The sequence below is a fragment of the Liolophura sinensis genome, chromosome 1 (assembly GCF_032854445.1).
Source record: "Liolophura sinensis isolate JHLJ2023 chromosome 1, CUHK_Ljap_v2, whole genome shotgun sequence".
NCBI lineage: Eukaryota > Metazoa > Mollusca > Polyplacophora > Chitonida > Chitonidae > Liolophura > Liolophura sinensis.
In genome coordinates this window covers 228,858-244,758 of record NC_088295.1, presented here as the reverse complement: position 1 = coordinate 244,758, position 15,901 = coordinate 228,858, and the positions used below count along the sequence as shown (strand labels likewise).

At 45.4% G+C, this 15,901-nt stretch overlaps 1 protein-coding gene across 1 annotated transcript; it reads left to right on the top strand.

Annotated features, from left to right (window-relative positions):
* Positions 1-7,536: 7,536 nt before the first annotated feature.
* On the top strand, positions 7,537-15,569 carry LOC135461299 (beta-1,3-galactosyl-O-glycosyl-glycoprotein beta-1,6-N-acetylglucosaminyltransferase 3-like; the record flags this gene model as incomplete). Its single annotated transcript, XM_064738319.1, has 2 exons — positions 7,537-8,518; positions 15,126-15,569. Coding segments are annotated over 2 exons (1,278 nt in total), but the record flags the coding sequence as incomplete, so codon positions are not given.
* Between the last annotated feature and the right edge of the window lie 332 nt (positions 15,570-15,901).

Genomic DNA, 15,901 nt, shown 5'->3' with positions numbered 1-15,901 from the left:
AGCGACGACGATGGCTGTCTTCTCCGCATCGTGATTCTTTTCTGCGGTGGGTGGTGGGACGCTTTCTTGTGGCTCAACGAGGAAAGGTGGAGGGACGCTTTCTTGTAGCTTAACGTGGGAAGGTGGGACGCTTTCTTGTGGCTTAACGATCCCGAGGAAAGGTGCGCGCTTGTGCAAAGTGGGCGGTACTTTAGCGTTCACACCCTCACTGGCGCCTAGCTTCTGGTCCTCTGTGGCCACGAAAATTTTGCTGTTGTATGGCCGATCTGCAGAAGCATGTCGCTGGGGGCCATATATAGGCCTATGCCATACACAAAGTCTACAACGCTTCCGGCATACTGTAGCACGTCCTGGTAGCGTTTGATAGCAGACGGAAGGTCTATCGGAGAGGAAATAGGGTCTTCAACGTTCGCGGCAAACTGTTTTTGCGCCTCGAAGGCTGTGCCCGTGCCTAGAATACGCGCCCTTGTTTGCGCTTGGGCGCCTAGAATAGCCCACACGTATGTCCGGATGGAATCGTTTAGGCACTCTACGCCCGGCTGTGTGAATCCTTGGGATTTGTCGGCAATGAACGACGCCCAAGCCTCCTCGGCGTCCTGCTCGATGTAGTCGACGTGGAGCGCTGTAGGCTTTCTAGAGAACGACATCCTGCTCGGATCGAAGTTCCCATCGCCAATGGGGCTGTAACCCGTTCTCGTGATATAGTAATATGCCACTCCGAGGCCGTGATTCACCCCCCTACGCCTCCAGTCTGTGTGCTTATCTACGCGGAATTCCCTACAAATACTCTCATAAGCCCTCTTGTCGTGGGGGTTTTTGAATGCCGCCCACGCTCTGTCTTGCGGCAGGGGGGCCTGGATCTCTTCCAAGATCCGCCTAACTTGGTAATACACATGGAACGTGTACAGGGCCCTTATTTGTTTGTCGGGGGCGAGAAGATGGTCTTTTACAGAGACGCCGCAGCCCGTAGTTGCGCACCAGACCGCGAAGTTCACTTGGTTCTGCCAGAATTGCATAGGATTGGTGTTCCAGGCCCGAACAATGTCATTGCTGGTTACCTGTGGCAGCCGGTACTTGGCCAACACATCTGTGAACTGGATTGGAAAGGCCTTCTTTTCATCGATGTAGATGTCAAATCGCGTGAGCTGCTCTGCGTGGGTTTGGATACTATGAAATGCCCCGGCCTTGTAAGTGGCCTCTCTATTGAACCTGTAAGCCTCGCTGTTCATCGTGGCTAAAATGTTCATCACATTGACTGACATTCTAAATGGGGCACAGCACACGCTGCCTCATGCCCTTAACAACCTCGACGGCCGCCTTAAAACCGCCCTTCGCGAGATAACATTCTACCCAGCCTGGGTGAATATCCCCTCCGGAGTGGGCTTCTTGCTTGATGGCAAACGTGTTGAAGTGCCGACGGGCTACTACAATGTCTGTATGCTGGACAAGGACATATTCCACCCGCATGGGGTTTCTTTGGGATTGAATAAAGCCACGGGCCGCCTAGTCCTTACCCTCCCTAAAAATTCCATCATAACGCTCCAAGAGCCTGCCCCCATCTTAGGGTTTTCCGACGGGATTGCGCCTATAGGGGGGACTATGGAGGGTAAAAATCTACCTAACTTGGTCTCACACAAAGAAGTCTTCGTGCATTTGGATGAACTGAGCACCTCAGAAAACGTGAGAATAACCTCAGATTTCGGTGGCGGTTCAACACTACTTCAGGCCATCGCCGTGACTGGTGAAGGGATAAACTGCAGGAAGACGGTTTCATTTCCCAACCCACAGTACAAAGCCTTTAGCGACGGCTATATAACGCACTTGACCGTGGCACTTTTAGATAAATACGGTAAGTATATTAATGTAGGATACCTCAGTGCTACCCTAGAAATACAATAAGTATGGAGGGCGCAGTCGGTACCAGGTCTGCGCGCATGTTTTTAATCGACTTGGCAGATGTGTCGGATTTCGAACTCGAAGGCCAGGATGGTGAAATCTACGCCTTCGAGTTTCAAAGTGGTAAGTACATCCGCAAAAAAATTGCGGGGAAACCTGCCGATTCGAAGTTACTCACATTTAATAACGTTGAAAATAATGTACATCACGTGTTGAATCAAGTCATTAACAACCTCGACGGCCACCTTAAAATCGCCCTTCGCGAGGTAGCATTCTACCCGAACTTGGTGAATATCCCACCCGGAGTGGGCTTCTTGCTTGATGGTAAACGTTTTGAAGTGCCGACGAGCGACTACAATCTCTGTATGCTGAACAAGAATATATTCCTCCCGCGTGGGGTTTCTCTGGAAGTAAATAAAGCCACGGGCCGCTTAGTCCTTACCATCCCAGAAAATACCTTCATAATGTTCCAAGAGCTTGCCCCCTTCTTAGGGTTCTCCGAGGGGATTGCACCTATAGGGGGGGGGGGGGTGTTGTGGAGGGTGAAAATATACCTAATTTGGTCACACACAGAGAAATCTTCGTGCATTTAGATGAACTGGACGCCAGAAAAAACTGGAGAATAACCTCAGAGTACGGAGGCAGTTCCACACTACTTCAGACCATCAACGTGCCTGGTGAATGGATAAACTGCGTGAAGACGTTTTCATTTCCCAACTCACATTACAAAGCCTTGCGCGCCGACAATATAAAGCACTTGACCTTATCACTTTTAGAAAAAAACGGCAAGCTTATACATATAGAGAAGCTTAATGCTATCCTAGAAATACAATAAGTATGGTGGATGCAGCCGGCCCCAGGTCTGCGTGCCTATCTTTAAGCGACTTGGCTGATGTGTCGAAGTTCGAAGTTCAAGGCCAGGAAGGTAAAATCTACGCCTTCGAGTTTTAAAGTGGCAAGTACATCCTCAAAAAGACTCCGGGGCAAGCTGAACCTGCCACGTTTGCTTCCCTTCAAGATGTCTTATCCTCTGTAGAGCAAGATCGCAGGTCACCGTTTGAGGTAACTGAAGAACAAAAACTCTCTTTAATTCGCTTTGAAGACCGCTTTGTTCTTGCCAGAGCTCGCGACCCCGATTGGTTGATAAATGTGAAGGTGACCCCGATGACGGTCCAGGACACTAGGGCCCTGGTGAAAAAAGTTTTCAACTCCGGAGCCTCTTTGGCGTCGTGGATACCAACCAGCGACTGTCATATAGCTTTGGGTGGAAGAGGTTACTTCACACTATCTGCGGCGCCTGGTGTAGAGGCCGTGCGTCCTACCGCGCAAACCGATTTTAAAGGCTCACTACTACTAACCCCCGGATCTATACTTATCTTCAACCTCATACTTGGCGCGGCCGAACAACGCCGTTGCACTTTGATTACCGGGGTTAAAATAAGGTGGCCTGCGGAGGACGATACAAAGGATCTCAGACTGATGGTTAAATTACAGGCCCAGGGCGACCCAATCATCCGGAACTCTCTCGAGGATATACGAGTCGTCATAGGGGGCGTTTTAAATCTCGATGCAATCAATTTAGAGTGCGGTATAGGCCTTCGCCGCTTTCTTGTTAGTAGCCCCGATGACAATTTAGAGCTAACCGACGTTATTGATTCGTAGGATAGACAATATGGGGCGACTGTACCCGACGATCACGGATGAAGAGCCGACGGATGACCATCCCTTGACCCCGACCGCGCCGATGGTTGAAAACCCCCCGGAGGGTGTGGCGCACGCCCATCTTCTGCAGTATATCAGCGAAATACAGAGGCAGCTTGAATCTGACCAAGATCTCCGCCGGGCCTTGTACAAAAAGTACCGGCGCGGTGTCTTAGCCGCCGAGGCTCTTGATTCGGCCATGCTCACGGCCGGTTTGGGACTAGGGGTTGCAGGTCTGGGACTACTCACAACAATAATTCCAGCCCCTTCTGTCTTGGCTATGGAAGCTGCGGCCATAGCTTGCGGTGTCTTAAATGCCGCCGGAAAATTCGTTAGCCGCCGACTTCACGCAAAGGCCAAGAAACATAACGATATACGGCTGTTGGCTGAGGCCAAACTTAACAGCATCCGTGCGCAGGTATCTACGGCATTATCTGATGGTGTTATTTCGGACATAGAGTACAGGCAAGTCGTTCAGGAGCTGGACACCTTATAGATCGCGGCCGAAAACTAGCTCGGCAAGAGCTGAAAAACGCTCCTTCCGAATGATGTTCTGGGGGTTAGGGTTGTTGCCTCATTAGCTCGGGCAGCAGCAGGTTTTCATAATACTGCCGGATTGGCTCGGGGTGATCCACCGAAGCGCACACGTCGTTGGTGAAGAGCTTCAGCACGAGCAGCCGGCCCGCGTTGACGCGTCCGTCTTCAAACATGCTGTCGGTGACTTCTTTGTAGCCTCGCAAGTCTTGCACCGTGCCGACTAACTTCGCCCAAATAGGCTGGCTGGTCGTTTCCATCGCGGGAGATCCCATGATTATTCATTGTATTCTCTGTATACCTAATAAGAAATTTCGATAGCTATCAGGCCCTCCGCTGGGGGGCCTCTATTTGCCAAGGGGAGGGTGTGCCAGAACCTATACAACTATACTTATATCTTTCACGAGAAGGGGCTGGGGGCCTCGATTTTGTTCTGGGGAGGGCCCCAGGGGAGGGTGTGCCAGAACTTCGATTCTGTATACTACTAGGACTGCTTGCGGAATCTTGGCCCAGATCCTGATTAGGCCTTTATCCATTGCGTCCCATTCAGGAAAAAACGTCGGTCAATTTCGTTCCAAACGTGCTCAACAGGTGCTAAGTCAGGCGAATTTGCAGGCCAATGGACGACATCCACAAAAGTTTTTGTCGCCTGAGCCGTATGCTGACCGGCATTGCCCTACTAAAATGAGATTCTGGGGCCGTGACGCCGCAGGAGAGGGACGAGAATGGGTTGAAAGATCTGGTCTCCGTAACCTACAGCCTTTTTAGTTACAGTCAACACCAGCAAGAGGAATACGGTGGCGAAATGTGAAACCTCCCCACTCTGCCGCTGACCCGCCGGCGAAACGGTTTCTCAGGACAACATGGGACGCGTTGACGCCCATCTGAATAGGAAAGGTGGAAACATGATTCGACAGTAAACAGTATATTTTGCCACCATTGTTCAAGGCGTCTGACGTGTTTTCTGCAGCACTGCAACCTTTCTTGGAGATACTCAACGACGGGCGTATCACAGGACGACGTGCGCACAATACACCAATCCAGTCTCCCCCGACAGTTTTGTTGTGGTTTGTTGGTTTATGCGGCGGTGGTCTGGAATGATTCAAGCGGTTTCTGGGACCGTATAACGTCTGTTTCTGAGGTTTGTGATCTTTCGCGTGCGTCATTACCCGTGGACGTCCAGATTTCTGGCGATCTCTTATATAACAATTAAAGAAGTACAACGTACATGTGTTACATATTGGGTCATAACACTCCCTCCACCGCCTAGAAAATAGATGACTGTGCCTAAGCTACAAGTGCACTAACAAAATATTAAACTCCTTACAATAAGAAAAAATGTTTACAATGGATACATGTAAATATACAAAGATACCTAGACAAATAAGGGTTCAAGTCCTGGATAACATATCAGCCACAATGCTATGTTTACGAGCAGATGTACAATCTCCAATGCATTCGACTCTAAGGTTAAACTCAGAACATTAGGAAAGAGTAATAATTACAGCTAGTTTTAAGAAACTTACAGACACTCAACTTTATCTTCACTTTAGCTGCGACCATGCTAGGCATACACAGGAAAATCTCCATTGTCATGAATACATTACCACTATTAAATAATAGCGCTACAGTGAAAGAGATATTATGCAAATCACCTATTATTAACAGCACACGTCAAACCCCTAACTTAAAGAAATCGCGGAATCTCTTTCTGACAATCCGTGTAATGCACAGGACACTAAATGTAACAAACATAGATGTGGAGCTTGTGTCCATACCGTGGAGAGCCATTGCACTGGATTTAGTGCAAACTCTGTTCCTGAAGTTAAATATAACATGTGAATAAAAATTTGTGATATACTGTGTCATTTGTTCAGGCTGTGGTATAAAATACATTGGCCAAACAACAGATCTGTGCTCTAGGCTAAGTGTTCACAGGCAACAAATTAATATCGAAAAGCGTTGTTTTCTTTCCGTTAGTCGTCATATCGGGCAGTGTGCTGTTTTTCACTCACCACCATTTACTGTCTTCCATTTTATCAAGTACCGTATGAAACCAAGCTTTAACATATGAAATGGTATACTTGACTTATTTTGGTTGTCTTTGTATAGTATTTTATCAGGAAAATCCGATTTGATATCTGTTAAGCGTGAAGTGTTAAATTAGAGTCAGTGCTCGCTGGCCCTGTTTTTGTGTTGTTAAAATTGACTGCTGTTGTCAAGTAAACAATGACCGTACTGTATATAATTATGATTTTACACAGCCTACACCCAATATTCCTGATGAGAACGCCACACACACACGCACGCACACACACACACACACACACACACACACACACACACACACACACACACACACACACACACACACACACACACACACACACACACGCACGCACGCACGCACACACACACACACACACACACACACACACACACACACACACACACACGTGCGCGCGCGCACATATACATACAATTTTCGGCCACATTTCCATATTCCTCACAGTACAGCTTTCAAGGACTTCAGTGTTCGGCCACTCTTCCATACTTCTCACAGTGCAGCTTTCAAGGAGTCAATTTTCTGACCCATTGGCTGATGTAGCGCGGTCGCGCCCAGTGTATTTGAGGCAAATATTCCTGCTTAATCTACATTTGTTTGTTTATGCAAAAATATTTCTAATCTATGTATGGAACAGTTTGACTTCGGCGTGGTTTGTTTACTCGGAATGCATGGCGGGCTTGTAAGACCTTTGCGCTTTGTTGTCATAAGGCGGGGTCAGCAGCTTGATCTCTTTGATACAATGAACAATTAATTAGCAGAGGAATAGCAAACAGTACAAGTCAGTAGGTGTAGGCCTGTATTCCTGGTGGACTTACGCTGGTCTTAACCAGTCAATGTGTGTATAATAAGTTATCTAACGTTTATAGGGCAGGACACGTGTGCGTCTAATGTTGGTCTATATATGTGAACTGTCACTTCGGTGGAGTTGTGAAGATTGGAATATACTGCTCGAGTTGAAGACGATCAGATGTACTATGCCCGAACGATTTATTTTGCTCCATTCCAAGGTAAGTTCTACATCCAGAAAATTGTATACTTACACATTTCGAAGGTAGAGATATGCTATATGACATGCGCTACGAACGTATTTTAATCAGCCGAGATTGTCGCTGCTGTCTGAGTTTATTTAAATGTGTCATCCAGGTTCAATTCCATATGAAATGTAACAGATCCTAAACACATTCTCTTGCATACTTTCTTCTCATCAGAGGATCCTGTAACGTTTGCAAATCTCATGACGGTGGAAGGCCTTGCTCCCCAGGATGTCGATTTCCTGCCTGAAGACGTCAGTACCACACAAGGTGATCAGGACACGACATCTGGTGATGCTTATGACAACTATCACATTTTCTGTAGCTATTATTCATTTCATCACAGCAAGATACAAATTCACCGTTGACAGTGTCCACGACATAAGTCCGAAGTGGGTAGATTACTTCCCGCCACCTTCAACACTTGACTGCACAGCTTATCTAGAAGGAGAGCAGGAAAAGATCAGACAAGCGTTGGTGATACAAAAGTCGTATATATACCCCTTTATATCTGACGACAAATTTGTGGTGTTAACAAAGGATTGCGATAGGTACAAGAGACTTAAAGGATATTTTACAAATTCAAGCAAGGAAGAAAAGGAATTCCCAATTGCTTTCAGTATATTGCTGTACAAAGAGGCGGAGCAAGCAGAAAAGCTTTTGCAGGCCATATACCGCCCTCAGAACTTGTACTGCCTTCACATTGATAGGAATTCCCCTTCACCCGTCCACACCGCTATGGCAGCCATTGCGAAATGTTTTGATAATGTATTCATTGTTTCAAAATCGGAGAAAGTCGTTTACGCTGGATTTTCAAGACTTAAAGCCGATATTAACTGTATGGAGGACTTAGTGGTCAAAAGTACATCGTGGAAATATTTTCTGAATTTACCCAGTCAAGCATTTCCATTAAAAACAAATGCAGAACTAGTGAAAATATTAAAAATCTACAATGGAAGTAATGACATTGAAGGCATTACTGGTGATCGAATGTTGGCGAATCGTTATCGTTACAAACACATACTTGTGAAAGCTTCCGAAGGTGCCCGACTTCATTTAGAGAAAACAGAGAAGTTGAAAGAAAGACCACCCCATAACATCACCATTGTAAAGGGGAGCGCTTATGGTGTATTCTCTAGAGCTTTCGTGGAGTTTCTCCTTACGGATAAGTTTGCTGTCGACTTGCTGAAGTGGTGTGAGGATATTTACAGCCCAGACGAGTACTTCTGGGCCACATTGCACCATCAAGGCTTCTATGGCACGTTACGTCCTCCTGGAGGATACTCTGGTAAGTATACGCTTCCAGACAGTTAACAGTTGACAATCTTGTTTAAAAATAGTTAAGGGTTGACGGTAAAATTTTCAGATAGCGCTTCATACAAAATTTGAACTGCCGTTTTTTTTATACCCCAGTAAGCCTAAGAAACATCACAGTCTGTTTGTATAATTTCAGTTTAAGGAATGAAAGACTTTACTTAATGTTTCACTTTCATTCCAAACTGTGAGAAATGTTAGTCGATAGTTTTCAAGAAACAATCGTCGCAGACTCCTAAATATACATTTTATATATTGAATTCTTTGGGCCAGTGCAATTGGTGATCATTGTTCTACCTCTATTAAGCAATGTCATGTGCCCAGCGAGCAAAATGGCAAAACAAACTTATATCTGCGTGTCGTTTCACAAAGAATTGTGAGTTAATTAACGTTTATACAGTGAAATCTGAAAGAACCTTAAGGGCAAAAGATATGGGAAGAGTTGAATTTGTTTTATAAGACGCCTTTTCTAGGTGACAAGACGCTTGCTCTGTGAATAGCTTACTATTACTGTTGGTGAACGCAGAGAATATGCGGGAGTGTGGCCTATACAGGTGATTTCCTAATGCCGATTGCATAACGCATATAGTTTATCATATGTAGTGAGTGAGTGCTTGGGGTTTAACGCCGTGCTCAACAATTTTTCAGTCGCATGACGACGAAAGAATCCTTAGGGTGCATGTAATATTGCAGGACGGATTTCCACGGCTCTTTTATCTAGGTCTGCTTCACTGAGAGCCCTTACCGTTACCCCACCCGAGCCATTATACTGATACGGGTTAACCAGGCACTATCCGCTTCATGCAGAGCGCAAAGCGAGGAAGTCACAACTTCCTCTTTTAAAATCTTAGGTGTCACTCGACCCAGGATTGATCCTGAATCTACCGCTCCCGAAGCGGACGCTCTACGAACTGTGCTTAACATATTGAAGATATCTCAGTATCTCAATCATACATCGGCTGGAAAGTGACTTTGATCCAACTGGCCCTCTTTTGGAGACATCACTCGCACTCGTCGAGACACTTACCACATGCAGCCCCACTGACTCAGCAGGACTGTTAATGCTCGTGTCACCGCCTGATCAAGCTCATACATACGTTTGTGATAATTCCTCCTAGATTATCCACAGAATTTGCACTCATACTCCTGTTTGTGAATATGAACGTAATACAGACGACAGCACACGAACGCCTATTTACAGTGTTGTGTTTGTCACTTTACATGACGTGCCTTCAATCTCGTCGTACTTGGACGTCGCTTCATTTTTTCGGGTTTATTCGAATACAAACGCCAAAAATTAGACCAGAAAATTAAACCAGAACTGCCTGGCGGACTCACTAAGATACATGTATATGTACAAATATCGGCTCCACCGAAAATGATTGTCTCTGCACCAATTAGGGAGGCACAAGTGCGGACCTTGCTGGTTCGTAACATTGGCAATTAGGAAACCGGTTAGGCGTACAAATGTGTCAGAGAGTAGATGTGTATATCATTTAGGAACAAGTGTACCATAGATGAAACGTGTCTGCCATGGTCGTACACGTGTATTGCAGACAAGAAGTCTGGGCCCAGTTGTTCAAATGTGAATTAAAAGTTAAGCCAGTAAATCTTATTACCAGTCTTGGCCTAACACAGAAATAAAGGGACTTCATTCCAGATTAGTCTGGTTAACACTGTACTTAACTGTAAATACACTTTTGAAAAACAGAGCCCAGGTACAAGAGTATCACAGTACGGACTTGTCTGTCGTAGGCGTACTCCTCTACGTCTAAGAAAGGCACTTCTTCTTTGTGGTGCACTTGTCCTCGAAGGGCAAACACGTCCGCTCTCCTCTCTGTTGCTCTCCTCTCTGCCGTTCTCCTCTCTGTAGTACACATGTACCCGAAAGACAGACCGCCCCCTCCACTTACACTTGTGCGTCCTCTCTATGATACACGCGTACGGCCAAGACAGGCACGTCCTCTCTATGATACACTTGTACGCCTAAGACAGACACGTGTACTCGATGATACACTTCTACGTCTAAGACAGACTCGTCCTCTCTATGATAAACTTATTCGCCTAAGACAGACACGTCCTCTCTATGATACACTTGTGCGCCTAAGACAGACACGTGTACTCGATGATACACTTGTACGTCTAAGACAGACACGTCCTCTCTATGATACACTTATACGCCTAAATACAGACACGTCCTCTCTATGATACACATGTACGCCTAAGACAGACACGTGTACTCGATGATACACTTACACGTCCTAAGACAGACACGTCCACACTTGTACGTCTAAGACAGACACGCCCTCTCTATGATACACTTACACGTCCTCTCTATGATAGACTTATACGGCTTGGACAGAGACGTCCTCTCTATGATACACTTGTACACCTAAGACAGACATGTGCACTCGATGCTACACTTGTACGGTTAAGACAGACACGTCTTCTCCAGGATTCGCTTATACGCCTAAGACAGACACGTCCTTTCTATGATACACCTGTACGTCTAAGAGAGACACGTCTACTCTAGGATACGATTCTACCCACAGGACGAACACGTCTACTCTGGGATACACCTGTACGTCTAAGACATACACGTCTACTCTAGGATACGCTTCTACCCAAAGGACAGACACGTCTAACACTGAGAGACTGAGACGCTTATACGTCTAAGACAGACATGTATAATCTAGGATACGCTCAGACGCCTAACACAGACACGTCGATCTAGGATACACCTATACGTCAAAGACAGACACGTCTACTCTAGGATACACTTGTACGTCTAGGATACGCTTGTACATGTAAGACAAACACGTCTACTCTAAGATACGCCTGTAAGCCTAAGACAGACACGTCTACTCTAGGATAAACTTGTACGTCTAAAAGAGACACGTCTACTCTAGGATATGCTTTTAAGCATAAGACAGACACGTCTACTCTAGGAAACGCGTATACGTTTTAGACAGACACGTCTTGTCTATGTTACACTTGTACGTCTAAGACAAACACGTATAATCTAGGGTACGCTTATACATCTACGAAACCTCCATTCTGTGACACACTTGTAAGCCTAAGACAAACACCTCCTTTATGCGACACACATGTACTCCTTAGAGTCCGCTAGGTGATACATCTATACGTCTAAGACAGACACCTCCGCCCTGTGATACACTTGCACACCTAAGATAAACACGTCCGCTCTGTAATACACTAGCACCCGAAGCACAGACACCTTCGCCTTATGACACACTTGTTCGACAAAAACAAACACGTCCACTCTAGGATACGCCTGTAAGCCTAAGAGACACCTCCTCTCCAGGATACGCTTATACGCCTAAGACAGACACGTCTACTCTAGGATACACTTGTACGTGAAAGACAGACACGTCTAATCTAGGATACACTTGTAGGTCTAAGACAGACATGTCTACTGGAAGATACACTTGTACATCTAAGACAGACACGTCTACTCTAGGATACACTTGTAGGTCTAAGACAAACATGTCTACTCTAAGATACACTTGTACGTTAAAGACAGACACGTCTACTCTAGCATACGCCTGTAAGCCTAAGACAGACATGTCTACTCTAGGATACACTTGTAGGTCTAAGACAGACATGTCTACTCTAGGATACACTTGTAGGTCTAAGACAGACATGTCTACTCTAAGATACACTTGTACGTCTAAGACAGACACGTCTACTGTAGGATAGACTTGTACGTCTAAGACAGACACGCCTTCTCTAGGAAACACTTGTACGTCTAAGACAGACACGCCTAACACAAACACGTCCACTTTAGGACGCGCTTTTAAGCCTTAGATAGACATGTCTACTCTAGGATACACTTAAACGCCTAAGACAGACACGTTTACTCAGAGATACGTTTATAAGCGTAAGACAGACAGGTTTACTTTAGGAAACACTTATACGTCTAAGACAGACACGTCCTGTCTATGTTACACTTGTACGTCTAAAACAGACACGTATAATCTAGGGTACGCTGTGACATCTACGAAAGATACGTCCTCTCTAGGATACGCTTATACGCCTAAGACCCACACGTCCTCTCTATGATACACTTGTACGCCTAAGACGTCCTTTCTGTGACACACATGTACTCCTTGGACAGACAAGTCCGCTAGGTGATACACCTATACGTCTAATACATATACGTCCACTTTGTGATGCCCTTCTGATACACTTTCACACCTAAGATAAACACGTCCGCTCTGTAATACACTTGCACGCGAAGCACAGAAACCTCCGCCTTATGGCACACTTGTTCGACAAAAACAGACACTTCCACTTTGTGACACACTTGTGCGCCTAAGACAAACACATCCGCTCTGTGATACACTTGTACGTCCCAGACAGAGACGTCTACTCAATGATACAGTTATACACCTAAGACAGACACGTCCTCTCTATGATACACTTATAAGCGTAAGACAGACACTCTATCGCTTGTCTCTACGATATACTTCTACCCGAAGGACAGGCACGTTTACTCTGTACACTTATAAGCCTAAAACACATACACCCGCTGTGTGCTGCACTTATACGCCCAAGGCACGTCCGCTCTGTGATACACTTCCACCCAAAGGACCGTCACGTCCACTCTATGATACACTTATAAGCCCAAGGTAGACACGTCACCTCTGTGATGCACTTGCACGCCTAACACAGACATGTCCGATCTGTAATACACTTGTACGTCTTAGTTGGACACGCCCAATCTGTGATACACTTGTAAGCCTGAGACAGACTCGTCACCTCTGTACCGAAAACTCCGCTCTGTAATGGAAATGTTCGCTTGACACAAACGCCTCTTCTCTGTGATACACGTCCACCCGAACGACAGACACATCTACTGTATGATACACTTATACGCGTAAGGCAGACAAGTTGTCTCTGTGATACGTTTCTTCACGAAGGACAGTCACGTCTATTCTATGATGCACTTACAAGCCTAAAACAGACACACCCGCTCTGCGATGCACTTATACGCCCAAGGCACGTCCGCTCTGTGATACACTTCCACCCGGAGGACAGACACGTCTATTCTATAGTACGCTTACAACTCTGTGACACAATTGTACACCCAACACAGACCCGTCCGATCTGTGAAACACTTGAACGCCTGACACAGACTCGTGCAATCTGTGATACACTTGTACGCGGGACTGACTGGTCCGATCTGTGATACACTTATATGCGTAAGGCAGACACGTTGTCTCTGTGATACACTTCCACCCAAGGACAGTCAGATCTACTCTATGACACACTTATGAGCCTAAGACAGACAAGCCCTCTGTGTGATGTACTAGGCACGTCTGCTCTGTGATACACTTCCATCCGAATGACAGACACGTTTGCTCTGTGATGCACGTGTGCACCTAAGACAGACACACCCTCTCTGTGATGTACTTGTGCGCCTAAGACAGACATGTCCGTTCAGGTATACACTTGTATAGCTAAGATAAACACCTACGGTGTGTGACACGCCTGAGAGATATGCTTAAGAGAGACACTTCCGCTCCATGATACACTTGTACACCAAGGACAGACCCCTCTCCCCAGTGATATACTTAAGCGCAAAGGACAGAAACGTCGGCTCTGCGATACACGTGCACACATAAGACAGACACCTTTTCTCTTTCATACCCTTCAAATGGTGGACAGACAGTCCTTCTCTCTGCAATTCGCCCTCTGTGTGATACTCGAACACGAAGGACAGACGCCTGTCCCAGTGAAAAAGTACAGAATCGTTCGCTCTGTGATACACTTTCACCTGAAAGACAGACACGTCTACTCTGTGATATTCTTTTACGTCTAACACAGACACGTCCGCTCTGCGATACACGTACAGGTCCTCTCTGTGATACACTTGTACGCCCAAGGCATGTCCGCTCTGTTACACACTTCCACAAGAAGGACATAAACGTCCACTTTACGATACCCTTGTACGTCTAAGACAGACACATCCTCTCTGTGATACACTTTCACCTGCAGGACAGACACGCCCGCTCTGTGATAAACTAGTGCGCTTAAGACAGACATGTCCGCGCTGTGATACATTTTTGCAAGCCTCACAGCCTGTCTTAGGCATACAAGTGTATCATGGAGTTGGCCTGCCTGTTTTGCGCGCACTTCTTCGTTGCAGATATTTCATTTGATAAGTTTTGTATTTTACAAAAGTTGATGGTTTATCCTCGTGTAGAGTTATAAACTGTGACATTTTACACGATGTCAGCTAAATTGTTGATACCGGTGATTAAGTTGGCCTCCATTGTGGATATGGAAAGATGTACTGTTAAAGTGGCCTCAGTGAACTGGAAACGTTGTGTTGTGTTAATATCCACAAATTCTCAACTTCAGAGAGCAATACAAATCAAGCCAAGTCAACGATAAGGCGGGTCGATACATTATAAGTATTTATAGTGTACAGTATTTGGAACTAAGGTTTGTGGACTAAGGTTTACGACTTCATATACTCAGAAAACTTCATGAATACGGTAACTTACCATGCAAGCACTTCAGTTTGAGAACAGTTTATTCATTCTGTGTTTCAGGTGAGCCGGACAAGAAGTTGTGGTTAGCGATGTACGCCTCCTGGTCGCAGCCGTGCCACGGTAGGTTTGTCCGAGGAGTGTGCGTTTTTGGCCTGGGAGACATCGCCAGACTAACATCCCGGAAGGAATTGTTTGCAAATAAATTCTACCTCCAGTTTCACCCGTTTGCTTTGCACTGCATGGCAGATTGGATAAGGAATAAAAGCTTGTCAAACGTGCCTTCCGATCTGTATTATTACAGGCAGCTCTCCTTCATCAATGCTGGAAAAGATTCAGTGAAAAATATCTTAACATGACAAAGACTAGAATTTCCTTGATAAGCCCATCAACCCGTTAGACAAATTAATGAAAAATTAGCCATCTGGTAATTAAGAAAACCTTATCATTTCCTTACCCTTATGCTTAAGTCTCCAGTTCCCATTTCTAAAAGACAAACACAGACAATCCCTGATACATTAAAAAGACAACTTCATACTGTTTAAAGTTGCTGTGATATGAACATATATATTTTTATATAGATTTTTCTGATGTGGGGAAATGATGGAGTAAAAAAAGCAAATAAACCTTCTCAACTTTCTACAACTGCAGTTTGGAACGTCTTGTTCTTATCAAGGATTGAAGTACATGTATAACAGTGCGACAGGCTCTATATGGGCGTGTTTTCAGGGAAGAAATGGTCACTTGGACATTAATAAACAAAGATTTTTTATACATCTAACAAAGCCTCGTTTCCATCCTGAGCTTTGTAAAATGGAGAAATTTTGAAAGGCGGTGTT